Source organism: Hyperolius riggenbachi, chromosome 2 (genome assembly GCF_040937935.1).
Source record: "Hyperolius riggenbachi isolate aHypRig1 chromosome 2, aHypRig1.pri, whole genome shotgun sequence".
In the NCBI taxonomy this organism is placed as follows: Eukaryota; Metazoa; Chordata; class Amphibia; order Anura; family Hyperoliidae; genus Hyperolius; species Hyperolius riggenbachi.
Window position 1 is genome coordinate 222,892,953 of NC_090647.1, and position 27,824 is coordinate 222,920,776.

Here is a 27,824-nt window from a genome sequence, read left to right on the forward strand (position 1 = left end):
CGGGCACGCGAACGCCGCTAGCGATGCGCTCTTTACCCGCGGGCGATCGACGGTTATTTTCCGCACGGCACGATCGACGGGATCGGACGAAATGGATCGAAATTCGGCGTGTAGCGTGAACGATTGGCAGCAGATTCGATCCCAGTGATCGAATCTGCTGTCGAAACGGGCGCAAATCGGGCCAGTGTATGGCCTGCTTAACAATCATTTGTCAGACAATCTAGTTAGAGCAGCCCAGCACCTGATTACAGTCACTTACAGGCCTAAGTGTACCCTGTACATGGTAATGTGCTTCAAGTCTAATTCAGTTCCTGTGCAAACAGCATTCTTTAGTGTCAAGTACTGCTGGAAGCTGAACCACTGGAAACACATCAATTCATTTTCTCAAACTAGATTGGGGAACGTATTCTGCACTTTTATCATGGCAACAAAATGACACTTCTAGCACAAAAAGGCCTTCACTTGCATCCACAGATTTTTACTATAAGGAAATGTAAATATCATTTCTATAGCGCTTTTTACCTGCAAACTCAAAGCCTTTGAAAGCTGAAACCACTAAGGGTGCTCCCAGTAGGCAAACATGGAGAATTATGGGTTCTTGCCCAAGGACTCCTTACTGGACATGTACAGGCTTAATCCAGGATTTGAACCCTGGTCTCCTTTGTCAAAGGTGAGGTCTTTTTAACCAGTACACTATTCAGCCAATGAAAGTGTCACCTTCAGTGCATTTTCAAATGTGCAAATTAGAACTCTTAACTGAAGAAAACATGCAGAGGAAAATCATACACAACCATCAGGTAACACAGCTTACTTAGAACAGAGAGAAACACAGAATGAATACAGAAAATCACAACAACAGAGATAATCATAGCACATTACAGACAGTGACAACTTGTGGTTGCTTTACTATACTGCAGTATAACCACTTGCAGACCTTGATGATTGAAATCTACTCCGTTTTGACCCCCTTACCGCTGCCAGGGCATGGATTTCAATCATCCCGCTGCACGCTCCAGCCTCTACCACCTATTGCATCGTTCTTCCCCCGCTTAAGATCACTCGCCCTTCCGTCTACATGATGGCAGAGCTGAGTCAGACGGTCCCGACCCAGTCATCACTGTAAGCCAATGCCATTGGACCTGCTCACACAGCTCTGCTGTCATAGCGAAGGCAGAGAGAGGGGCCTGCGGAGATGGAGAAGCGGGATGACAGGCGTGAGCGGTGAGTAAGTGCGTCAATTCTTTGGAAGGCAATGTTCTTTGGTACCAGCAGTCTCTGGTCCTCAAGGGGGCAGGGGGCAGAGACAACTGGCATGGAAGTGGATAAGTAATATTGTTAAATTAAACAAATTATTTCAGATGAATGTTGCTGGTTTGTTAGAAAAATCAGGTTGAATTTTATTGAATTGTCAGGTTAGTGCTGTGCTTCCACCAAATGGACCTTACACAGCACATTTCACTACTACATTGCTGTTTTATCCACCCCTGCTTTTCCAAAACAGTTCATTAGGCATGAATTCAGCAGATATGAGGGTGCCTTGGACTACTGGCCAGTCTACAGAACTCAAGCTTACAATCTCCAATTACAATATGCAAGTCTATAAGTATTAGAGTCCTACATAACCTTAGGAGATCAAGTCAACCAGGTAGGCATGCCACAACCAGCGGGAAAGGACACACATCTTTCAAGAGACCACCGCTGGATGCCGGGACCCTCCTGATGTTTGCAGTAGAGCTCCTGTCCGTGAACGTGCACAGCCACACTGTGCAGGATGCCTACCATCTGCAATTCTCCTTCACGGACGGGAGCATGTCCCCACCCACTCTTTCACTAGCCTCCCAGCGCTGAATAGGTGGAGGGGGCAGAGGAAGATTCTAGTTTATTCAGAGGCTTTCCTCTACTCAGGTAAGTATCCATTTGAGGCACTTTTTCCCCTACAGGTACACAGAGCTATGATACGGTCTCTTCCTACAGCCGAACATTAGCTATACAGGTGATAGTCATGCCATACTGACTCAGTATACAGACACCAATGTTGGAGACAGTAACGTTCTATTTTTACACCAGTTAGTAAAGCAGATTTACATTACTTTTTATTTGTATTGTTTATGTTTGTAATTGCCTGATTCTAGCTAAACAACTAGTTCTAATGCTGGACATACACGGCCAATCGGCCGCCGGATCGACTCTCGCCGCGTCCCCGCTCGTCCGCGCGTGTGCCCGAATCGATTCCCGCTTGTCCCCGCCAGCGCTTCTTCCGCTCGATTCGCCGCTATTGTCCACCTGCGGGTATCGAGCGCGGAATCGATCCCCGGCTCGATTGATAAGCCTCCCTCGACGCAGTGTATGCCCAGCATAAGGCCTTGATTCATCATTGTCTTTGCAATGACTTTTTCCAGTTCGTTAAATTACCGAATTCAAAGTTTATCAATTTCTAGTTGTATTCATCAAGGTTTTTCTGCATTCGGTGTGACTTAAAATATCGATAACAATTCGGTAACCATTCGATAACGTGTCGATATTTCCATTTTACAGCGGTAATTTAACACAAGGCCATAAGATTCCCATGGAATTGTGGGTAAAAGGCAGTCCTTTGAACACTACGTAGCAACATTCTGAATAGGGTTAACACCTGGATCAGGATTCTGGAAGTGGCTTGGGACAATCCCACAATTTTGCCAGCTGTGGCTTGACAGGAGCCTTTTCTGAAAAAATGTAGTGCAGCTAGCAATTTAGTTAACCCTGGCACTGCCTGTGTTCTCTTACAACAGCGCTGTCCAACTGGCGGCCCCCACCTGCTGCGGCCCGCTCGTCTCCCTGAGATGCAGGCATGGCTGGCGCTATGGGCGCCATGCCTGCAACCTCATATAGTGAGTGCACTCTCCTGTGTCCCCGCTGCCCCACAGCTCAGACCTCACAGATAGCGGCGACTGAGGTAAACAAAGTGCGCATGGTACCCGCATACACGAGTACGTCACATGCGGAAGTGACTTCATTAGTCACTTCCGCATGTGACGTTCAGCCGCGCGGGTGCCATGCGCATTCTGCTTGCTTCAGTCGCCACGATCTGTGAGGTCTGAGCTGTGGGACAGCGGGAGCGGCATCGGGGACACAGGAGAGAGAGGTAACGGGCGAGGCACTGGACACCTCGCTATCTAACTGGTGGGGGTACCTGTCACTACCTAGCTGGGGGGACACCTGTCACTATCCAACTGGGGGGACACCTGTCACTATCTAGCTGGGGGGGGGGGGGGGGGCACCTGTCACTATCTAGCTGGGGCAGGAACCTGTCACTATCTAGCTGGGGGGGGGCACCTGTCACTATCTAGCTGGGGGGGGGCACCTGTCACTATCTAGCTGGGGGGGCACCTGTCACTATTTAGCTGGGGGGGCACCTGTCACTATCTAGCTGGGGGGGCACCTGTCACTATCTAGCTGGGGGGGCACCTGTCACTATCTAGCTGGGGGGGCACCTGTCACTATCTAGCTGGGGGGGCACCTGTCACTATCTAGCTGGGGGGGCACCTGTCACTATCTAGCTGGGGGGGGGCACCTGTCACTATCTAGCTGGGGGGGGCACCTGTCACTATCTAGCTGGGGGGGGGCACCTGTCACTATCTAGCTGGGGGGGGGCACCTGTCACTATCTAGCTGGGGGGGCACCTGTCACTATCTAGCTGGGGGGGCACCTGTCACTATCTAGCTGGGGGGGGGGGCACCTGTCACTATCTAGCTGGGGGGGCACCTGTCACTATCTAGCTGGGGGGGCACCTGTCACTATCTAGCTGGGGGGGCACCTGTCACTATCTAGCTGGGGGGGCACCTGTCACTATCTAGCTGGGGGGGCACCTGTCACTATCTAGCTGGGGGGGCACCTGTCACTATCTAGCTGGGGGGGCACCTGTCACTATCTAGCTGGGGGGGCACCTGTCACTATCTAGCTGGGGGGGCACCTGTCACTATCTAGCTGGGGGGCATCTGTCACTATCTAGCTGGGGGGGCACCTGTCACTATCTAGCTGGGGGGGCACCTGTCACCATCTAGCTGGGGGGGGGGCACCTGTCACTATCTAGCTGGGGGGGGCACCTGTCACTATCTAGCTGGGGGGGGGGGGGCACCTGTCACTATCTAGCTGGGGGGGCATCTGTCACTATCTAGCTGGGGGGGGCACCTGTCACTATCTAGCTGGGGGGGGGGGGGGACACCTGTCACTATCTAGGTGGGGGGGCACCTGTCACTATCTAGCTGGGGGGGCACCTGTCACTATCTAGCTGGGGGGGCACCTGTCACTATCTAGCTGGGGGGGCACCTGTCACTATCTAGCTGGGGGGGCACCTGTCACTATCTAGCTGGGGGGGCACCTGTCACTATCTAGCTGGGGGGAGGGGCACCTGTCACTATCTAGCTGGGGGGAGGGGCACCTGTCACTATCTAGCTGGGGGGAGGGGCACCTGTCACTATCTAGCTGGGGGGGACACACCTGTCACTATCTAGCTGGGGGGGACACACCTGTCACTATCTAGCTATGGGGCACCTGTCACTACCTCATTTGGGGGGACACCTGTCACTAACTGGGGGAGGGAAGCTGTCACTACCTCAGCTGAGGGGGGGGGGAGGGGGGGGGACACCTGTCACTAACTGGGGGGGGGGGGGCACCTGTCACTACCTCATCCGGCCACACCACAGCATCACTGCCAGCCCGCCCACAGCAGCACCGCAAGGCATTTCAGCCCACACATCATCCCTAATCGGCCAAAAACACTATTGCCAGACCAGCCAGGCACAGCAGCCAGTAGAGGAGAATTTAGAAGCCAGGTAAGAGGTGTCTATCATATTAAAGGGGCATTCTGCCTATTTATGTGAAATGCTGTCTATTTATGTGCCTCATGACTGCTGAATTTGTCGTGTTGGGGGCCTCACGATTGCTGAATTTGTCTTGTTGGGGGCCTCAAGATTGCTGAATATGTCTTGTTGGGGGCCTCATGATTGCTAAATTTGTCTTGTTGGGGGCATCTTGATTTGTTGGGGGCCTCATGATTGCTGAATTTGTCTTGTTGGGGGTCACATGATTGCGAACTGCGATGCAAGACTATGGAAAAGCTGAATCATCATCATGAGACAATAGCATTAAACCTACTTTTTTAGCTTTTTAAAACAGAAAATAAGTTGAGTAGGATGGATGAAATAGTTTATCTTCAGTTTATTTTCAACTTGGATTTTCCATAATGTTCATGTATGAGTTAAAACATTTGTATGTAGTTTAAATTGCTGTTGTCACTTTGTGATAGATGAGTGACTTTTGGGTTGCAGTTTGGGCACTCGGCCTCCAAAAGGTTTGCCACCACTGTCCTAATCTAATGTCCCACATTGCTAAGTTCATGTAAATTTGTCTCCACCCGTGGCCACACCCGCATTCTGGTCCATGGCCTTACCCATTTTTCAGCGTGCCGCTCTACGCACAGCAGAACCCTCATGGTTTTCGGCGCGCCACATAACTTCACCAAGATCTTAAAATTGCATTTTGTGGAAAGTGCTGCCAATCTAATTGTCCTTTAATTGCATTTTTTCCTGGGGGGGGGGGGGGGGGGACGGACGGACTGCGGCTCTAGCAAGGACCTTCGGCCCTCCACCATGGGGTCTGAAAAAAATATGGCCCTCCATGCCCGTGAAGTTGGATAGCACTGCAATAGACTATAAGCTATGGCTTGTCAGTGACTCGAAGATCAATTGAGAAATATATATAATTCATAAATCAAACCTATGATAGCCGATGTCTGAACATTTCATGCAGTTTCCAATTGCATACTGATGACAGTTGATATTCAGGTGAAGGACATTGCAATGGCTAGAACTGAAACCCTGAGAATATTTTTTTATTGTAACATTTATCATGGGGCTTGATGTAGAGGGTTTGATTTGAAGTTGCACTGATATATACTGGTAAATGTATTAAAAAATTTACAGGCATGTTTGATAAACCGGTATACAGTATATATGGTAGGTGAAATTTAGAGATGAACAAAATCATCGCTGGAAGTTTTGCAAGATTATTATCGAATTTCCAATCCAGTCTACAAGAAGAAGCTCATGAATCGATTTAGCAAAACTGGCGCATTTGATTAGAAAAACTTTTGTAAATCGATGTAAAACAATTGCATAATCTTGACTGGTAAGTCTTTTAATTGCTATTAAGGGCTAAAAAGCGATTGCTAGATTGTACTAACATTTTACTTCTATTTATGATTGTTTTAGAGCAGCGGTGACCTGGGGACTGGAGTAGCGCCAGCGGATCAGGTAATGTATGCGGGCGGGGGGAGCGGCGGCAGCAGCACCACCACCACAACAGATTGTGAACGGTTTCAGGCTGAAATCGGTTCACAATCTGTTTGCAGTAAAGGTAGCCATACGATCCCTCTCTGATCAGATTCGATCAGAGAGGGATCTATCTGTTGGTCGAATCTGATGGCAAATCGACCAGTGTATGGCTACCTTAACAGACAAGTTTGCCAGATAGTTGGTAGGTGTGTATGAACCTTTAGGAGTCGGAGTCAAGGAGTCAGAGCAATTTTGGGTAGCTGGAGTCAGAGGTTTCATAAACTGAGGAGTTGGAAGATTTTTGTACCAACTTCACAGGCCTGGTATTTATATAGCACCGACATCTTCCGCAGTGCTCTACTGAGTATATATCTTTTCTTGTAATTTAAAGCACAATCTACGGTAATTTGTACCCACCCCATGTATTGTGTGCATGTATTGTATGCCAATTTACTCATCTTTAAGTTTTTGGGATGTGGAAGGAAACTGGGGTGTCTGGAGGAAACCCACGCAGAGACAAGGAGAACACACAAACTCTGTGCAGATAGTGCCCTGGCTGGGATTCAAGCCAGGGAAACAGCGCTACAAAGCAAGAGTGCTAACCACTACGCCACCGTGCTACCCAAATACCTTGTAGGATCTGTACAATCATTCCCAGCAAAAGCATTGAAATTTCCCCTGGGTTTCCTGCACACTATCAGTGTACTGATTTAACAGGAAAGCCTGGAGGCAAATTCACAGCCTTTGCTGGGTATATACATACAGCTGCAATACCAATGGGTAAAGAATGCACTCTCTCTATTTCAACTGCATTTAAAAAAATCTAGTCTGTAAAAACTTCATGGTCTTTTTTTCTTCATCGACTGCATAGTAAAATGTGAAATTTAATGCAAAATCTTTTCACAGCTTTTGAGGGCTAAAATCAATCAAGAGATAGTAGTAACTCACTCAGGGTAAAGCCCTTTTGCCTGACATGGCTTCGTGGTGAAATTGGCTGCCAATCTTGTGAGAATTGCGCTATGCGGGATTGGTGCTTATTCGCCGCAAGACCAAATTTTGCTCACTCATTCCTAGTGAAATAATACTGCATAACCAGGCTTCAAGGAACATTAGATATAGTTCTATATGAATCCCAATACTCTGCTTCACCCCTTTCTCTTAATGGCTTTAAAACTTATATTACTAATATGAAGTGAAAGAGAATCCACGTGTTTTACTTCCGCAGTGTAGCAGATGAATGATTTTTTTTTCTGCGTAACCACTCAAGCAGCAGGAGTGAGGGAGGCTAACTGAACTGAAAACTGGCTGGCTGCCAAGCAACAGCAGCCTTACTGTAGCTGAAAGTCTTATGCAGACACCACGCTCAGCTCTTATCAATATTGGCTGAAACATTAAAGAAAAGAGAGCACAGGAAGGAACGGAGTTCTGCAAGCAAAATAAAATAAAAGCTCTTAACTGTTCTTTAACCCCTGCCTGACCACAAGTGCCATGGAAGGGTCAGCCTGTGATGGTCAGATATTCTCTGTAATTGCCAATGTCCTTGTCTTAGCTTAGCAAAGCAAAAATAAATTAGTAATGAGATATAGAAAGAATCTCGCTCAACAGAATGGACAGACTTACAAACTAAAAACAGACTTAAAAACTTGAGATGCTAGCATAATATTGCCCCTGTTTAACTCTCCAGTAAGGCCACATCTGGAATATGGAATTCAGTTCTGGGCACCACATTACAGGAAGGATATTGCAGTTTTAGAGCAGGTGCAGAGACGAGCTACAAAATTGATACGAGGGATGGAAGGTCTCACTTACCAAGAAAGGTTAGATAAACTGGGTTTATTTAGTCTGGAGAAAAGACGCCTTAGAAGGGATCTAATTAACATGTATAAATACTTTTTGTCCCTAGGCTTTCACAAAGTACTAAAGGACATAATCTGCGCATGGAGGAAAAACGTTTGACATTAAGTGACGGTTCACATTGAGCTTACGTTCCGCTCCGATGAGCGGAACGCAGCAGCGTAAGCAATGCTTTCCCGATGGGAAAGTTCAACATTGCTGCGTTGCGCTCCCTTCCGGTCACTGGAGTGGACGTCCCCGACATGCACGGTCCTTCCGCTTGACGGAGTGGAACGCAGCGCAGGAGCGGATGCGCTGGGTCCATAAGTTCAATGTGAACCGGCCCTTACTTAGGAAAGGGTTCTTTACAGTAAGAGTGATTAAGATGTGGAATGCTTTGCCAGAGGAAGTAGTTATGGCAAATTCTATATGTGCATTTAAATGGGGCTTAGATGCGTTGAAAGACATTCATGGCTATAATTACTAGGTAATGCCCAGTGGTGTTGATCCAGGGATTTTATCTGATTGCCATCTGGAGTCGGGAAGGAATTCTTTCCCTTTTGGGGCTAATTGGACCATGCCTTGTGGGGGTTTTTTGCCTTCCTCTGGATCAACAGGGATATGTGAGGGAGCAGGCTGGTGTTGTACTTTATTTTCTTGGCTGAACTTGATGGACGTATGTCTTTTTTCAACCTAAATAACTATGTAACTAGGTAACACAGAACCATAAATCTAAGACATTATAACTTTTGCTACAGCCAATGATGTCAGCTGCAAGATAGCAGTGTATCAGAAAGACTGCTATAGTGATCACATTCCAGGTGCATACAAAACAGAAGGACTGACACATAATTCCTTATGCCATAAATGAAGCCTTCTTTACAATCAAATATTTTAGCAATCATATAGGCAAATGTGCATCTGCAAGTCTTACCATAGCAAAATATTTCTCAGCATATAGCCACAGCTGCTGCTAATATATATTACCCAGAGTTCTCAGCAACTAACAGCTGGCTAAAAAAAGCCTGCCCATCCCTGCAGCACACTATACTTTAAGTATAAATTTAGATCCTATGGCAGTGTTCCATGTGTAAGATCTGGGAAGGAAAAAATAATTTGGTATGAACAACCCTCAATGTAGTCATGTCAACCACTGTATTTGGGGTGAAGACATTAGGATAAATCAGTCACACTAAGCAAAGTTCCACCTTCAGTGTAGACATACTTTATTATTTCAGTGTAGGTGACCTGCGGAATGCTGTTTCCAGATGTAAAGGTGTTGGAGGGCTTTATCAAGCAACAATATGTCATTCAAGTATATGGTGGTATATATGCTATAGGAAAAAAATATACATTTGCTCAGTGTGGCACTGCAACAAGAGGTTTCTTTTCTATTGTGCAAAACAGTACTTCCAATATAACTCATACAACTGTATTTGTATGATTAATCAAATGAATGGGAGTATTCTCATTGTAAGAGGATTAGTTCTTAAAAAGTATTATGACCATACAAAAAGCACTGCTCTCTTCACACAAGCTGTAGGTGTACGCTGGTATTTAGTACACACTCTCTTAACAAGATTCTATTTTTTGCGCAAGGGCTGAACACTGACCTGTACTTCTGAATCAGCATCCACATGTTGCACTTGGAACCAGGTTTCCCTGTTGTTATACTTCTGAAGATCTTCTTTCAATATTGCTACTTTACCTAGCAAAAAAAACAGAACATATCAGTTAAAATAAAACAAAATAATTATGTTCTTTAAACTTTGAGATGTGAAGACTGGAAAAAAAAACACACAATACAGTGCTGAAAAAAAAATACTTTGCTTTTTTTGCTTGCTACACTCCCAGCACCTCCTTATTACATCTGCAAGTGTTCAAATGTCCTAGCTTGAAGTGAGGAGCCTAGATTTTTTTTTTAATTGTATTTGATCCTTGTGGCTAGGATTTTATCTAGTGCTTTCCCTCTTCCACTATTAGTGATCTTAACACACACAGTTTGATGATATGTGCACATGGTACATATGTCGGTACTAGCAGCTCCCTTGCAGGATTAGTTAGATGCACTATCTGTCCCCAGGGAGGACAGTAAGGATATGTGCTCCTATTCCTTAGATAGGTTATGATGCGCTGAATGCGTGCATGTTTCTGCTGTGCATGTTACAGGGCGAGAGTTAGGACACATATGACACTGGGCGGTGTATGTGACTACGCAAGAGACTTTATACTTGTAACAAAGATCCCAGCTTTTAACTTAGCTGTAGGGACAGCATTGATTGCTGCATGATTTTTGTGAATGGATTCGCATGAGGATTTGCATGAGTGTGCAAAAGTTAATTTTGACTTTGCTTTTTTTTGCTTGCCACACCCCTTCCAGCACCTCCCTATTATATCTGCAAGTTTTAAATGTGCTAGCTTGAGGTCAAGTAGAAGAGGATGTCTGGCAGGTTGCTTCACTCTCTGAAACTGAATGTGCTCCTCTATAAACTTCAAATTACTAAAGGCATAACATAATATGGCCTGTTTTACCCCCACACCCAGAGGAATACATAATAACAGAAGTGCAAAAAACCCCATCAAGTCAGAGACCACAAGACACATTTGCTGAAAACGAACTCATCGTGATGTTCCAGACTGCAGTTACTCAACTACTGTAACGGTTCCCAGTTATACCAAGCAGTAAAATCAGATACTGCGTTTGGTGAAAAAAAAATAAAAAAACATTCAGGTTGAGAAAGAAGCATTAGTCATGTAAACTTCATCTGAGAAGAATAAAAACAGGTCCAAAGCACTTGATGCAAAAGGGAAGAAAAAAAGGGAAATTAAAAATGTCATTAACAGACCATAACACTTATGATAGAAGAAAAATCTCATGGAGTAAAAAGCATAAGTAGGTCAGAGTATGTAACAAGAACCCTATTGGGACTGCTAATCTTGTCCAGCGCCAGCTGTGTAACATGGCTGGGACGATGGAAGACTAAATTATACAGAAAACGCTTGTATATTGTTTGCCTGCTTAAAGAGAAACCGTGACCAAGAACTGAACTTCATCCCAATCAGTAGCTGATACCCCCTTTTACATGAGAAATGTATTCCTTTACACAAACGGATCATCGGGGGCTCTGTATGGCTCATATTGTGGTGAAACCCCTCCCACAGGAAACTGTGAGGACCATGGTACTGGCAGTTTCCTGTCTGTGAACCTCGTTGCATTGTGGGAAATAGCTGTTTACAGCTGTTTCCAACTGCCAAAAAAGCAAGCAGCAGCTACTTCCAGTGACATCACTTGCCAGCAGTAAAAATGTCACCATGTGCACCATGTGATAAATGTCAGAATGTAAACCAGGGAGAGGAAAGCTTTTACAATGGGCAAACAGTGACTAAATCATTTATACATAATTATTGTAATACATAATTATTTTAAAAATTAAGCACTTTTTTATTACATTATTTTCACGGGAGTTCCTCTTTAAATCTGCTAACCTGCGGAGAAACGGAGGCTGCCCCTTGACCCCATATAAAAATGCTTTATGTGTCAAGTATAAGCTTGGCCACACATAGGCCTCAATTCACTAAGCTTTATCAAACACTTTATCAAACGTTTGATCATTTACCTCATGGGTAAAATCTAATTCTGAATTCACTAAGGCGTTATAGTTTTATTGAACGTTTTATCGATAAAACATTTGATAAATATAGTTGATAAAGCTTAGTGAAATGAGGTCTATATAGTTTCTTGAAACCTTCCATGGACTTCTAACTCAGTTCAGTCTCTAATATATAAAACTGCACCCCTACTATTTCTCCTGCTTCGTCATTAGTCTAGACGCTGACATGTGACCACTGCACTTTCCTCTGTCCAGCTGTACAGGACAGTCTGTGTGGAGGTGTGCTGCATACTAGTTAAGGCCCATACACACGGCATACATTTGTCTGTAGTTGTGAGGCAGTGCCAAACAGACAAGAGACAACAGCATATTTATGGCAGTGACAATTCGAGATCGCGACAGTTGTACACATGTGACAACAGAAAAAGTAAAGACACAACGGAAGTTGTCTGCCACAGACTACGTATAGTAGTAGTACTATGGTAGCAACTCTGCTGTCTGTAGAAGACTTTCGTACACATGACAGGACAACAGACTAAGGCCCGGTTCACATCTGCGTTCTGAGCCAAAAGGATCCGGTGAGCGGATCCGGTCTCCGCTTCACCGGATCCGGATGGCTCTGTCCGCGGACCGGTTCACATAGTGAAAACGGATCTGATCAATGATTGATCAGATCAGTTTTCACTCAGAAATACATACCTAATTTTCCGTAGCAGCTTCCTCTTCTTCCGCTGTGACTACACAGCGCGTCATGTGACTAGTCAGAAGACGGAAGCCTCTACCGCAGGCTGCTACGGAAGATTTGGTATGTATAAACCCTTCCCTCACCCACTCGCCTGGCTGCTGCACCCTCACCTCACCCTCCCGTCGCCAGATTCGCATCGGCGCATGCCCCCATCCCCCATGGAACGGTCAGTTTCTTCACTACTGTGAAGAAACGTTCCGTTTTCCATTGCCCCAATGCTGCAAGCAGGACGGTACGGAAAATAAGGGCCTGCAGCAATTTTTAGCTCCGGGGGCAAGAACATATCCGTACCAATGGATGCATGTGAATGGATCCATAGGTTAACATTGGATCCATTCACATCCATTCCGTTTGTACAGTATGCGTTCTGGAAAAAAAACGCTAATGTGAACCGCTCTAGCCAGCTGTTCCCTACGACTGCTGGACATTTCGTCTCACCCTCTTTCTGGTTCAGTGTTTGTACATCGGCTATTTTGAAGGCCACACAGTCCTCAGCCTTGCTAGATACACTTCTTTCTCTAAAGGCCCATACACACGGCATACAAATGTCTATACAGACACGTGTGGAGCGACGGTTCGTGCAACGGTTTTTTCGTGTGGACATGGCAAGCAACAAAGACTGTCAGCAGACTGTCTGCAGACACATCCATGTTTGAGCGATTCAACTGGTGAATCTCTTGTGACTTTTGTCTCACAAACCATCGCTTCACTGCCAGTGCTTATTGGAACACTTCTTTCACATCATAAAAAAATGAAATAAAAAAAAAAAACTTTACTTTATTAGTGACCGGGCAAAGAAGGGGGGAAGGATTCAGGGAAAAAAAAAACTGTTTACAAATATAGCCATGCATGAAAAAAAAAAAAATACAATTACATTGCACACTTGCCCAGGCAACTTGAAAATGAACGGGCAGAGGATAGACCGCAAAGTCAGGCAGTCTTCATACTATGCAGAAAATCTACTACAATCTCAATGTTCATATCTTTTCTCGTCCCTTGCTGTGGACAATCACTTTAACATTTCAATTCATGTATTAAACCCACATCTTTCAGATATTTACCGTATATTCCGGCGTATAAGACTACCGGGCGTATTAGACGACCCCCCCAACTTTTCCAGTTAAAATATAGAGTTTGGGATATACTCGCCGTATAAGACTACCCCCTCTTCCAACGCACACCAAATAAAAATGTAAAAAAAAAATCATATACTGAACAGATACTGGTGCTGTACTGTATGTGGTACTAAGTAAATAACAGTATATAAGCGACTGACTGGTTGGTCTACTCTCCCTCTCCCTAAGCTGATTGATCAGCTCTCCTTGTCTCCCTGTTTATCAGAGCGTTATGGAAGAATAGATCGCGTTGTGCCCATAAAACACGCCTCTTTCACCCTTATGGCCCGCCCATGTATCCTATTTACCTCCTTCTCTGCCTCTCAGATCTCGCACATGTGCGTCTGCGCCGCTTCACTACAGTCCTCAGCAGCAAGATCTGAGAGGCGGTAACAGGATAGGGCGTATCACCCGGCATCAATGACACCCGGCGTATAAGAAGACCCCTGATTTTTCAGATGATTTTTAAGGGTTAAAAAGTAGTCTTATACGCCAGAATATACTGTAACCCTTACAATGAAAATGTGACTATGGGATTTCAAGAAAGTCCTATTTAGGATTAGTACTACATATATAATTGTCCATTTTATCCGTTAATTTTTTGTTTCATGTCTCCTTTATTTCTTTCACATTTATTTGGATGTATACCTTGTGTCCATTAGCTCTCTGTATGATCACCCTGCATCATCTTGTTAACTGAACTATATACAAACTCTAATCTTAAAGAGGAACTTTAGCGAAAAGGTGGAAAAAGAAAGTCAATACATTGCAAAGTAAGAAGTTAAAAAAAAGAAGATAGATCAGAAAATGATTGCTATTCGTCATGTAATTTGTTGATTGTCATGTAATCATCTTTACTACTGGCAAAAATAAAAAAAACACAACCTACAGCACTAACTGCCATTATCTATAACCACGCCCCCTAACAATGCAATAGGCTAGAAGGTTGTTTTATTGCTATAAGGCAGTTCGACTTTGCAATTGCTGTTCAGGAAATACTTTTGAAACCAAAGAAATCCCTGAGCATCCCCCGTGAGGAGATAGAAGCCCAAAACCTGCCCTGTCAGATTTTAACTGCTTACTTTTTTCACTGTAGTAGTTCTTTAAGCTGTTTGATTGGCAATGTTACTCATGTCTGTTCAAAAGGCACACAGCCAAGAGAGGTGTTCCTGTACTTACGCTACATATTGTATTTTACAAAGCGAAACTCCAATGTCTTTAGGAAAAGCACAAGTGAAAGAGGAAGCTCACTTTAATATTATCCAAATCGAAAAAGAAAAAAAGACATTTGTTTTACATATAAAAATAGACTGAGTTGTAGCATCTGATTGTGTTTTCTATTCTTCAAGATGTTTCTGTGGAGGTGGAAATATTAGTATGTTGCGCATGAGAAATGTTCTCACATAGCAGCCAACCAATCTCTGGATCTAGGTTCCAAACCACAGTGTTGCTTTTGCTGGAGTATATTTGATGTGTATGAAGTACAATGAAAACTTCACATAGGGTGATACCGTTCTATACCATTAAACAAGTCTCTAAATTTGCATGCAAGCTCCACCAGGGTGACACTTCACATCCGTGTATAGTGCTCTCATTCAGTGCTCATTCCGTGAAAATCCCCAACTGGTATATGCCAAAACGCTCACCAGATGCAGCCCACCTCAGATTGCAGTCTGCAGACTGCAATCTGAGGTGGGCTGCATCTGGTGAGCGTTTTGGCATATACCAGTTGGGGATTTTCACGGAATGAGCACTGAATGAGAGCACTATACACGGATGTGAAGTGTCACCCTGGTGGAGCTTGCATGCAAATTTAGAGACTTGTTTAATGGTATAGAACGGTATCACCCTATGTGAAGTTTTCATTGCAGGTTTGAAGGCACATATCTGCGGAGCGCAGCAGTGATTATACATGTAAATTTTCCTGAACTGGACTTTCTGCAGCGATCCCATATATTGGTGCAATTAGGTGTATTTGAACTGTGGCGCAGTATTTTAATTTTATTAATAGTGTATGAAGTACAGACACAGCTTAGCACTGACTAATCATACCTTCCACCAAGATTATGACAGTGGACAGCAGGCTCAGATGACATTGGGAGATGGAGACTTGCGTCCAAAATCACACATTATTGACTCACAAGCCTTTTGGTTTTGTGTTTTTGTTTTTTACATTTGAGGTGTATTAATGAAGCATTTTAAGTGCAAGGTTTACATTTTGAAGGAAACCTTATGTCACAGTTTTAACCTGCTTTTGAAATGCCTCCAGAGTTGCATTTGTCTTGCATCGTAGCATCAGTGGAATTTAGAAATCAATGAGCAGCCACAGCTTAGGTCCTGACCACATTGTCGCACTGCTCTGCAACGCAGGTGTGTGTTTTATACAAACGAATTTTCACCTGCATTGCTTGCTGTTGCGGCGCTGACCCCATATAACTGTACTGAATGGGGTAGCTCTGCACTCAAAATGCATGCAGCAGGGCATTGTCAGGCAAATACATCAGCACCACGATACAAGTCGTGTGCAGTGTCTGTCTACAAAATGGACATGGCACCCGCGCTGATGCAATTTTGAATCGGAATCCCCTGCTGTGGCAATGTGTGGCAATTAGGATTCGAATGCCATGTGCGGAAGAATGCAGATTTTAATACACTGCCATTTCGGATCCAAATTTGCATGCAGGAGAACAGCAAGTTGCATCATGTGGAAACTCTGCTTTATTGCTTCCATCAGACAGTGTTATCTATGCACTGTCTGACATCCCTGCGTATCTCACACTGATACACATTGCTGAAATCCAGACAGCAATGCAACAACATGCCCAAGACTAATAAGCTGCTTTGGGACTTATTTCGGTGTCTGCCGCACACCTCACCACTGCTCTGCGTATTATTTAAAAATATTTTAATAGTAATAGAACTGTGTTTCTGCCAGGCAGAAAATCAAAATAGGTACACTTTACTGAGACAAGAATTGTTCTCACAATTTTTGAAGCGCTGGAATTACCAACACCGAAGCAGGATGTTGAGAAGACCTAATTTAAAAGGCAACCGAGCAACTGGGTTCGAATACAGAATCCAAATCATTCATTTTGTGCTTCACTGAGCAAACCAAATTGTGGAAAACATTCCAATGAAAATAAAGTGCCTTCTCACAGCGATTATAAAACGCTGGGGAGAGTATACACTAGCAGGGAGAAGGGCAGCATTCAGCGCAGCCGTCTCCAGGAGACCTGAACTGTGACACGGCGCATGGGAAAGAACAGGGTGTCACATCACAACTGATGACAAAGGGCAAAGAGGTTGTCTCAGCAGATATCCAGCTTGCATCCCAGCTCAGTGACTTTATCAGAAATTAGGATTCTATCAAGATCCACAGTCACAGCACCCATTTCAAAACAGAAGTAGGGGCTGATTCACAGAACTGCATTATGCTGTGAAACAGGGATTTATGCAAGTTATTTTACACAAGAAAGTATTACACCAGTGATAAACAGTAAAAAATAAAGCATCTCTATAACAAAGTCTGCCCAGCGTCTCACAGCGGTAAAATATATGAACTATTGACTTCTTTTTTGAGTTAATAGGATGCTAAGAAAAAAAAAAATCAACCAGATACTTACCCAAGGAGAGAAAAGGCTCTGTGTCTTAATGAGCCTTCCCTCTCCTCTCACAGACCCTGCATTCCAGCGATGGCTCCCCGGGTAGTAGTGTTTGACCAATTGGTCAAGTACTGCTGTCTGCCGCCGAAGGAGACTTAAGAAGTCTTTGGAAGCACTCATGCTTCCAAAGACAGGCCACTCCATGCGTGAGCACCCTCTCTCGGCGCGCTCACACATTCGCAGTATGGAGTCCCCCATCTTTGGGACCACTTGGGCTCCCAAAGACTTCTGAAGTCTCTCCCAGAACGGGGGAGCTGGCGCTAAAACAAGGGGACTGTGAGAGAAGTGGGAAGGCTCTATAGGAACCAGAGCCTTCCCCCTCCCTAGCTGTTTGTTTTTGTTTTCTTTAGCTTCCCATTAGGTTTAAACTATCTCCTGCACTACATTATTTGCCAGAGTATTTTATGGCTTTTTTCATGATCAGTGAAGGATGCTATCGTCCAACTGAGTCCCAACTGAAGAAAAACTGTCAGTTGCATAGCTGAATTTTAACTCTTTCAGGCAGAAAATGAACACAACATACTTGTTTGCTTTGAAAGCCATAAAATACATACACATCTATCTCATCATGTCACATATCACTAAGGTCCCCTATAAAGCAAGGAAACCAGTTGCAAATACACAAAGGTGCTGGTTGATCACCAAAAATTCCTAGATGAAAGCACAGCAAAAGATTTTTAATTGCGGTGTCTATTTTTATACATGCTTGCATAGATCATAATCAGAAGTCATGTGTCAGAGAAGCAGGAGCTCTTGTAATAAATAACCAGCCTGTCTGCCTTTACTGTGTATGTAGGAGTAGAGGGATTACCAAGTGAAACCTGAACTAACTTATGCATTCCACTGCACAGTCTGGGCTCTCCTCACTTCCGCCTCCCGTAATACAGCAGACCGAACTAAAAAAAGCTCTGTCTTAAATAAAGGTTAAAGTCTTTTATTTTGGTTGGCTATTAAAATGGCATTTGACACCTCAGGTGGAGACAAGGATGGAGGCTGAAATAAGAACATGATTTTACTTTCTCCTTCAGCAAGAATAACCTTTCTCTATCTAAGCAAGGTGAGAATGCATAGATATGGCAAGTGACGCCAAGATAAACAAAAAAAACTCTTCTACAAATCTGAATATACAGAATTGTTTGTTGAAAATGAAAGGGTCACTTGAAAAACAATGCAAAATAAATGGAGAATGAAAACCCCTTACAGTGGTGGTTAGTTTTTGTTATTGGCATACCAAATGTGGAACATACAAAAAAAGTTTTCTTATTTCTCTCTCTTTTTAGAGAGAGCAAACTCTAGATTGAGTAAGGAGACATAATTCAGATATGGTAGGTAGCGTGAAAGGGAAGAAGAGGACCCTGTCTGAATGATCTAACAATCAAAGAGGTGAGGAAACGTAACAGTGATTAGAGTAGCTATAGGAGGTGGTGGTGTTGTTACCATGGGTTAGAGATAAGTATTTTAAGAGAATTATGAAGAGCGGAGTTTTGAAAGCCTGAAAAATGTTAGAATTAGGGATACGCTCATGAATGAAAAACTCTGCTATCAATGTTCTGGAACAGAAACAGAGGTTTTATACATGCGGGCTGCCACACCACATTCCATCACTCCAATACTTCCTTCTTCACAACCGGGAGAAGGAAGTACTGGAGTAATAAGAATATGGCATGACCAGAGGTGGCGACACAGCCGAGTTAACAACCAATCGTACATCTTATAACCCCCCACCCATCATACACACACATCACCCCATGTAAAGCCTCTTTTTCTGTTATGAAATACTTGAAGCTGTGTTTCGCATTCATGAGCTCATCCTTAGTCAAAATCCATCCATACTTTTAGAATACAAGTGTATGTGCACTTGCCAACTTTTTACTTATTTGTTACGTGCTTTGCAACTATGGTTTACGTGCTTTAGGCACAGTTAATTAAGTGAAAATGTGTGTTAAATGCAGAAATGTGGATAGGTCTTTAGGTAGGCGATTCATTGTGCCATCATCAGGTCCTGTCTAAAATGTCACAGGAACAGGTTTAGGTCATTCATCTAGGTGTATACAAAGAAGTTACCAAACAGTACAAAATAAACTTATATAAAGCAAGAATAGTTAAAAAAAAATACGTGCAGTCTGATAAAGATGAACATGGAAAAACCCTTAAAAGCAAACAGCGTAATTCATTGTCTATTGTTGTTGCCTTTAGAATGAAAACAGTCTCTAGATCACTCATGTTTTTCCCTCAAGTGGCTATTAATCTTTCTTTAGACTTTGGTCAGCTGACTCATTTAGCATGTGTGGTGCTACGCTACCAGCTGACCCATCATGCATAAAACCCAAGGGGATTTACTGCTTTTTTCTGTAGTGACCAGACTGCTACACAATAGATCACAGATGTGTCAGCTGATGTAAACATTGGAAGCTTGGACTAGCAGGTGGCACAATCTATAGCAGCAATATATTTTTCACTTAATAAAAGATTCACAGGGCAACATTGCTCCCTTAGCTATGATTTGCCACACAAATGTATCAGTTTAAATTAGCCAAACACTCACTGGTTGATGGCGGCAGAATCTGGCAAGTAACTACTTCCCATTTAGAAATAGACTGAGAAAGAATAATAGTAATAGACTACTCTGTACCATTCAATCAGATTTTAGCAAACATCTGACCAGGAATTGATTGAACTCCTGCTCCCCATAATTTTGTACTGCTTGATAAAGTACGAAGCTATGTGGTCCCCAAACCCTCAATGCTCCACATTGTGCCCCCAAGCCACTTGACAAAACTTTAACTTTTGATCAGGCTTTTGATGATAAAAAAAAAAAGTCCAAAATATATTCATCCAGTGGGCTGATGATCAATATATCACTAGAGAAATTAGAGAGACATTTGACCAACGAATGGCTACTTGAGAGGGTTTTTGGATATGCAGACATGATCCCTTTTCCCTATGAGCATTCTGATCTCATAGTGAAGGAGTTTATGTCTATGAAAAGGAGAGGAAGAAGCAGGGAAAGCAATAGACCCAAGACAGGTTTCCTGAAGCCTCATACACATGTGCATGTACTGCCAACTGCAGGGCTCAGGACTCAATCCCCTTGGGTGACAGTTGAGGGCAGAGTCACTATCCTAGGTGTTTCTGTTGCTATTGAGGAGGGATGACATCCATAATGGAGCGGCTTACTGCAAATGGTTGATGAGAATGATGGGCTTGGGATTGATTGGTGGTGATCTGATCTTTAAGCGGGGATGGGGTGGGGGCACTCCTGTACACAGGCTAGATCAGGGCTGGGCAAACCACAGCCTGTGGGCCGTATCCAGCCTGTACCATAACACGAGATGGTTATCGGATCCAGATGCAGACATCCAAGTCCAGCAAATATATATGGGCAGCTTTAGGTGTATTATACGTGAATTCTGACTGGTAGCTATTGGTTACTGCACGTGACCACCTACCATATTGACCACAGATCAGTATCAGTTAAATGATATTTAATTAAGGAAGTGCGTGATTTCACTGTGGCACGAATTTTCTAAATAAGACCAACAAAATTAAGAATATTCATTACTCTTATTTATGTCTCTGAAATGGTCCAGCATTGTAAATTACATCAAAAAGGATGTGCTGTTCTGTAAATTACATTTATCCAAAAGCTCCTTAAAGAGAAGATCAACCAGGATTAAAGCAGATTGCATTTCCCATGTAAATGCCATTATACAGACCAGAGCTTTCAGTCTGAGATCCTGAAGGCCGTAAATACCCTTAATCCACAAAACAAGCAATGAAATAGGAAATTGTCAGAGAAGAACAACATAAAACAATTGGCAGTGCAGGTTCATTAATACACAGGATTGAACAACTTGACCGCCCAAATATATTTTCACTGAAGTGTCTGCCTGTTAAAAAGAGACTATAAAGAAACTTGTAAACAGGTTGTAGGTAACATTTCTGGTGCGTTTTCTACCATAGGACCCAAAGCGCTTTCTCTGTCCAAACTCCTCCCCAATCCCATCACCTGTGGGAAGCTAGGAAGGGGACACCATCCAGTCTTTCCCTGTGAGGACAGATTACTTGTCCCCACCCACTTTCTATCACTAATGGTAAAAGCCATTAAATCTTTGTGACCAGCACTGTATCTCAGCAGAGTCTCATCTCCTTATCTCCACCCACCAGTGTGTAAAAACACATTTAATCATTTCCACACTTTACCTAGTGTCTTTTTAAAACAGGTAAAATCAAAGGGCAGTAGAAAATGGTTCCTTACTGCAGACACGGCAGGGTGATAAGAGTTACACTAGGGAGGGCATGGCGGGGGTTAAATAATTTATAATACCATTTTTTTGACACCAGCTAATAAAATTAATAAAGAAAACTTACAAATGTGCAGTATTATCCCACAGGATGTAATAATTTTTCTGCGCGTGAAAAAACGCATTAAGCGTGAACTAGCCCATTAACATGAGTTCTCAGTTTAAATCAGTATTTCTGTGCAGAAAATGCGCACGAAAACAAGTGTGTCCCCTGCCTTATGGTGGGCATACACGGTGCTATCCGGTGGCTCGATTAGTCGCCGGATCGACTCCCGCCGCGTCCGCTTGTGCGCCCGAATCTATTACCGCTTGTCGCCGCCGGCGCCGCTTATCTTCCGCTCGATTCCCTGCCATTGTCCGCGGGCGGGAATCGAGCGGGGAATCGATCCATTTGTGATCGGACCTGTCGGATATTATCAATCGAGCCCATCAGCGGCTTGATTGATAAGAAAGAAACACACCGTGTATGCCCAGCATTAAACAATTCTCCCCGTAAGAGAGGTTCGTGATAGAGTTTCCCATGAAGGTGGGGGGAGTTTGTGTGAGCCGCATTACTTACTGATGGGGTGCTGCTCCTTTTGCCTTCTGTTCATATGGGTTCCGCAATCTTCTCCACAAACTGACTGCAGCTGCCAAATTTTTTAGTTCCTGGTGAAGTCTCAAGTGGGCACCGCAGTGCATGCCAGGAAATGCAGTTTTTGGAAGCGAGTACAGAAATGTTCTCACATCCATGGACTAGAACTCCCAGTCTGCATTGCGGCCGGTGCACTCTCCAGACTTCACCAGAAAAGGTGCACAGTTCCCTTTAACTTCTCAAAAACACCAGCAGGGGGTAGGTAGGGCCAAGTTATGGCTTTGTGCTGCAAAGTAAGAGTTGTTCACTAGGTAAGGAACCCCCCACTATCCTCTGGATACGGACTATATTTTCCGCCTCATTTGTTGGTTTAAAGAAGAAATGAAGAACGAAACCCCATTTTGCTGTTGTGAAAGTAGAAAAGCTACATACACATGCAGGATTACCTTAAAGGGGCACTATGGTGAAAAATTGTAACTTATAATATGTGCAAACATATAAAAATAAGAAGTACATTTTTTCCATAGTCATATGAGCCATAAATTACTTTTCTCTTATGTTGCTGTCACTTACAGTAGGTAGTAGAAATCTGACTGAAGCGACAGGTTTTGGACTAGTCCATCTCTTCATAGGAGATTCTCAGGGATTTATTTTCAAAAGCACTTGGTGAATGGTAGTTGCTCTGTCCAGCTGTTAAAAAAACTGTGTAGCGAGCAGGGAAGCTGGCCAGCATCATTGTTTAAATCCTTTCTAGGGAATATCTTTATAAAGAATAAAAGCCTTGCTGAGAATCCCCTATGAAGAGATGGACTAGTCCAAAACCTGTCACTGCTGTCAGATTTCTACTACTTACTGTGAGTGACAGCAACATAGGAGAAAAGTATTTTATGGCTCATTTTACTCTGGAAAAAAATGTACTTCTTATTTGTATGTGTCTGCACAAATTTTAATTTTACAGTTTTTCGCTGTAGTGCCCCTTTAACTCACAATCATCCTTGATCCTTTTTGGTGAAAGTGTATCAGTGATCCAAATAAATATGATGTTTAGCTCTCTGAGCAGCCTGTTGTGCTCTAAGGAGAGGTGTGGAGAAAGGAAGAACAGGAGGAAATCTGCAGAGGTTTCAGTGGAGGAGATACTGTATGCACTACAGCAGTCAGACAAGTATTCCCTAGTAAAAAAAAGAGGCCATAATCACTAGGGAACACCTGTATGCATGCCACATTGGCAACCAACATATTTTGAGTGTGGAAAGTCTAGTGAGTGTGTGTAACCGTTTCTAAAAAGAACATAAATGGAGAATTAATACACATGCCTCAAATCTGCCGACTTCTCACAGTGGTGATAGCTATAAAAAACAGGTAGTTAGGATCAGAGTCTTCAATGAAGCCCCCGAAATCGGCTCAAAAACAGGAGCAGAAAATCTTTCAAAGGTATAGCATAAATCCCATGAAGGAACACTGACTCTTTCCACAATTGCTTTTCAATACACTGCTCACGGGAATGTACTCATATGTGAATATGCAGAAACAGGGACATGAAAAAATAAGCCAAAGTCTACCAACTGTATATTTACAAAGGTTTAAAGCAGACCTGAACTGAAAATAAACGGATGAGATAAATATTTGTAAATATAATCATATTCCTAAATAGGAATTTCCTAGGATCCCATAGTTTTATTTTGTGTTTTAAAGCTAAAACAATGAGTTTATTGTTTTTATGGTCTCAGTTAAATGACACATCTTAATTACTCACATTGATCACAGGGTCAGGAGCCGCTTAAATGGTCTCCTGACCGTCTCTGCCGTCACAGTGGACGTAAACGTTGAATGGTGTATACCATTCCAAGAGTTGAGGATCCAAGAGTTAAGGATCTTGTGTTAGTGGATAAGTTACAGTGTATGGAGAAAGTGCTCTATAGTGAGAGTAGCCCTAGTACTGGGAGAGTAGCCTTAGTCCTGGAGTCCAAGTAGTGCTAGTCCTGGAGGGTATACAAATAGCCAATAAATGGTTTCATACTGATACTTCAAAGTAGTTATGTGATTATTATTAAGTATTTATATAGTGCCAACATTTCCTGGAGCACTTTATAGAGTGTACCGTCTTGTCACTAACCATCCCTCAGAGGAGCTCACAAACTAATCCATACCATAGTCCATTGTAGTCAAGTGGCAATTCAGGGGGAAGCAAATGAACGTATCTGTATGTTTTGGGATGTGGGTGGTAACTGGAGTTTGTGGTCACACCACAACAACTCAAGAACAGGTACTTAGGGTATCATATAATAATGTAAGCATGGGTCAACTGCGCTGAATACACCTCTGCCTAAAAACTGAACAGCTTGTCTTTCATCAAAAACCAGGAGGACTACTCAACACTTTTGAAATATAGCATATAGATTTGGGAAATCATTCACCATGACTCTTACCCATGATGGAATCCCTTCGGAAAACATCTCTGTCAAATATATAGAAGGATAGGTGTCTGAAGTTTCTTGGAATTTCACAATAAAAGTCTTCTCCATAAAAAGGGCTGCAGAAGGAAAAAAACAAAAACAGATTAAATAAATATTCATGTGTGTTGATATACATGCCATACAAAGAAATTAAAATGTAAATATTTGCAAGTTATCTATTGCAAGGATTACAAATGAATAATTACAAGTAAAAGGAACTGCTGGCATAAAGATGTATAACTAATGTAAAACCCAAACAGTTACAGCTGATAATGTGTTTATGGAATAAGATGAGATGTTCTGAGGAAATCAATGTGTGTTCACAACAAACAACATTTTAGAAAAAAAAAATGATGGAAAAAGATCTGACATTTGGCATACTAAGAAAGAGTTTAGCATAAGAATGTGCTATTTATATTCTAAATATTGAGTCACATTTACAGTAAAAGAACAGTAGTATGTGAACTTTATTGTGCAATGCGGCTGGAGGATATGGAGACTGAACCTTCCCAGAGGCTTATTTGGAGGGACCAGAGGAAGTACTGAGGCCAGGCCTCAAAACTGACAGACATCTCACACTACTGTTTCAGAAAGTCATCATAAGTGGTTTCTAATTAACATTTAAAGCACAAACAATTAAGTGCATTGCAGTACCTGCAACAGAGCATGCTAATGACCTGCCATTTCATTTTATAAAAACTATGTACACGAGAATCCAGCGTTTGTATAGGCACTCCATCATCCGCTGTGCCATTCCTCCTCACTTATCCATAGAAGCAGGTGACTGTATGATTTGCCTGCACACTGCTCTCCCACCACAGTCTAGGCCAAATTATCAAGCTTAAAGGAGAACTGTAGTGAAAGGTATATGGAGGCTACCATATTGATTTCCTTTTAAGCAATACCAGTTACCTGGCTATCCTGCAGATCCTCTGCCTCCAATACTTTTAGCCCTAGACCCTGAACAAGCATGCAGCAGATCTGGTGTTTAACATTTTTGTAAGATTTGATAAGATTAGCTGCATGCTTGTTTCTGGTGTGATTCACACTACTGCAGCCAAATAGATCAGCAGGGCTGCCAGGCAACTGGTATAGCTTAAAAGGAAATCAATATGGCAGCCTCCATATACCTCTCACTACAGTTCTCCTTTAAAGTGAACCCGAGGTGAGAGCTACATGGAGGCTTCCATATTTATTCTCTTTGTAAACAATACCAGTTGCCTGTCTGTCCTACTGATCCTCTGCCTCTAATACTTTCAGCCATAGACCCTGAACAAACATATGCAGATCAGGTGCGATAGCCATGACCAAAGAAAAGGTTAACTGTGCACATATCTCCCTTCTCCCCACCACACACTGCTGGCCGCCCTGTGGCAATCCAACAGGAGGGAATGCACAAGGATTACCTTTTGAATTGAACAGAACATTATCTAGGGTATATGTTCATCAAACTCAGAATGCAACAGTAAAGAATAGCTGTAATCTCTAACTTACTGCAGAAGATAAGTGGACAGAATTTTTGCCTTTCTTCAAATATAGTGTGGTATGTGTGAGCGAGCAGATGGTAAGAAAAGGCACACCTCATTCTACTAACTTAGTATGCCTCACCTCCCATCACTCCCTCTACTTGCTGTCTATGCCTTCGAAAAGTCCTCCATTTAGGACTTCTCCATGAAATCCTGCAGGATGAACATAACACACAAACAGCTTATTATAAGCCTCAATTCCACTCTCCCAACAGCCCGGAAGGCAAAAACAACAAATCAAATAATTATAGGACATTCTCTCCTCATATGTGAGCATGAATATCAATTTATCTTATCTGTTCTGTTGTATTGTTCCATATTTTCATTTAACCTTTCCAAAGTAGTATAACAACAAACAAGACATAAATTTCTTTATCTAAAACATGAAGGGCATCTAGAAGAACACACGGGTATTTATAGACCAAAATCTAGTCAAACCAGTCCAACAACTTAATAAATATGAACTGTTCACGCAAGGAACAGCGCACCACACATTTTAAAGTTTCCCTATAGTTTGCTCTCACATTGAACTATGCCATCAAAATACAGTTTATCCATTTTAAAATTATGAACGCTGGCCATAAAGGTTTTCATTTTTACACACAATTTGATCAAATTCAGTGCATCTGCCAGGGAACTATTGCTCCCAACAGGTCGATTGATAAACTTCCTGAAATCAAAAGTTCAAAAGAGGAATGGGGCATGTTGGTGCAATGCACATAATTTGAGTGGCAGCTGGCACGTGGTAAAATGGACACCGCAGACCGGTTCCCCTATCTCCCAGAACATATTGTGAAAATATTCTACTTGACTCAGACAGAGAACCAGGAATGATCTCTAAATTATATTCAATTCTAGCCATCCCAGAGGCTTGCTCTTTTAATAAGCATAAATATATGATTTAGGCTGGTTTCACAGTGGGACGTTACAGGCGCACGTTAGTGCAGCCTGTAACGCACCCCACCGCACAGCAATGAAAAATCAATGGGCCGTTCACAGTGCCCACGTTGCGTTACACAGTAACGCTGCGCCATTACACAACGTACTGCATGCAGTACTTTGTAAGCGGCAGAGCCGCGTTAGACTGCTTGGACATGCGCAGTAATGTTGGGGAGGAGCGGAGAGCGGTCAAGCACATGGCTAATTAATATTCACTGCACTCAGTGACGTGCAGTGTTTACTTCCTGGGGCGGCCGCTCTGTGCGGCGATTGGCCGGGCAGGACCAACGTGATGCCGCATGCATCCAAGAGTGCGCATCACGGACGCCAGAGTGAGCTGCACAACGCGGCTCACTCTGACGTCCACCTTAGAGAGCACCAGGCGGTGCGTTAAGGGCACGTTATGCGACCATAACGTCCCCTAAAACGCAACGTCCTGGTGTGAAACTAGCCTTACTGGGAAACAGCATTAGGCTCCAACCAAGAACTTTCTGATTGGGAAGATATATGGTTAAACGCACGCAAAACTTCAATATGCACCCAGACTAAGGAAAATATTTATAAAATATTATTTAAATGGTATTTAACACCGGATAGGCTTAGTAAAATATATACGAATACCCCGGCTTTATGTTGGAGACAATGGAGTACCAGGCACTATCGACCATATTTTTTGGTTCTGTCCGCAAATACAAACTCTATGGAAGTCAATACAGACCTTAATTTATAAAACCATAAGGAAACATAT

The 27,824-nt window shown here is 43.1% G+C and overlaps 1 protein-coding gene across 5 annotated transcripts in view; it reads right to left on the reverse strand.

Moving 5' to 3' along the window:
* The window catches only part of RASA3 (RAS p21 protein activator 3), a 233,265-nt gene that overhangs the window by 101,674 nt on the left and 103,767 nt on the right, over positions 1–27,824 (reverse strand). For all 5 annotated transcript variants that reach the window (XM_068268219.1, XM_068268221.1, XM_068268223.1 and 2 more), the window contains 2 exons: positions 24,585–24,688; positions 9,761–9,855 (listed from right to left, as the gene is read on the reverse strand). In XM_068268219.1, the coding sequence (XP_068124320.1) occupies positions 9,761–9,855; positions 24,585–24,688 (199 nt within the window). The remainder of the gene's footprint in view (positions 1–9,760; positions 9,856–24,584; positions 24,689–27,824) is intronic.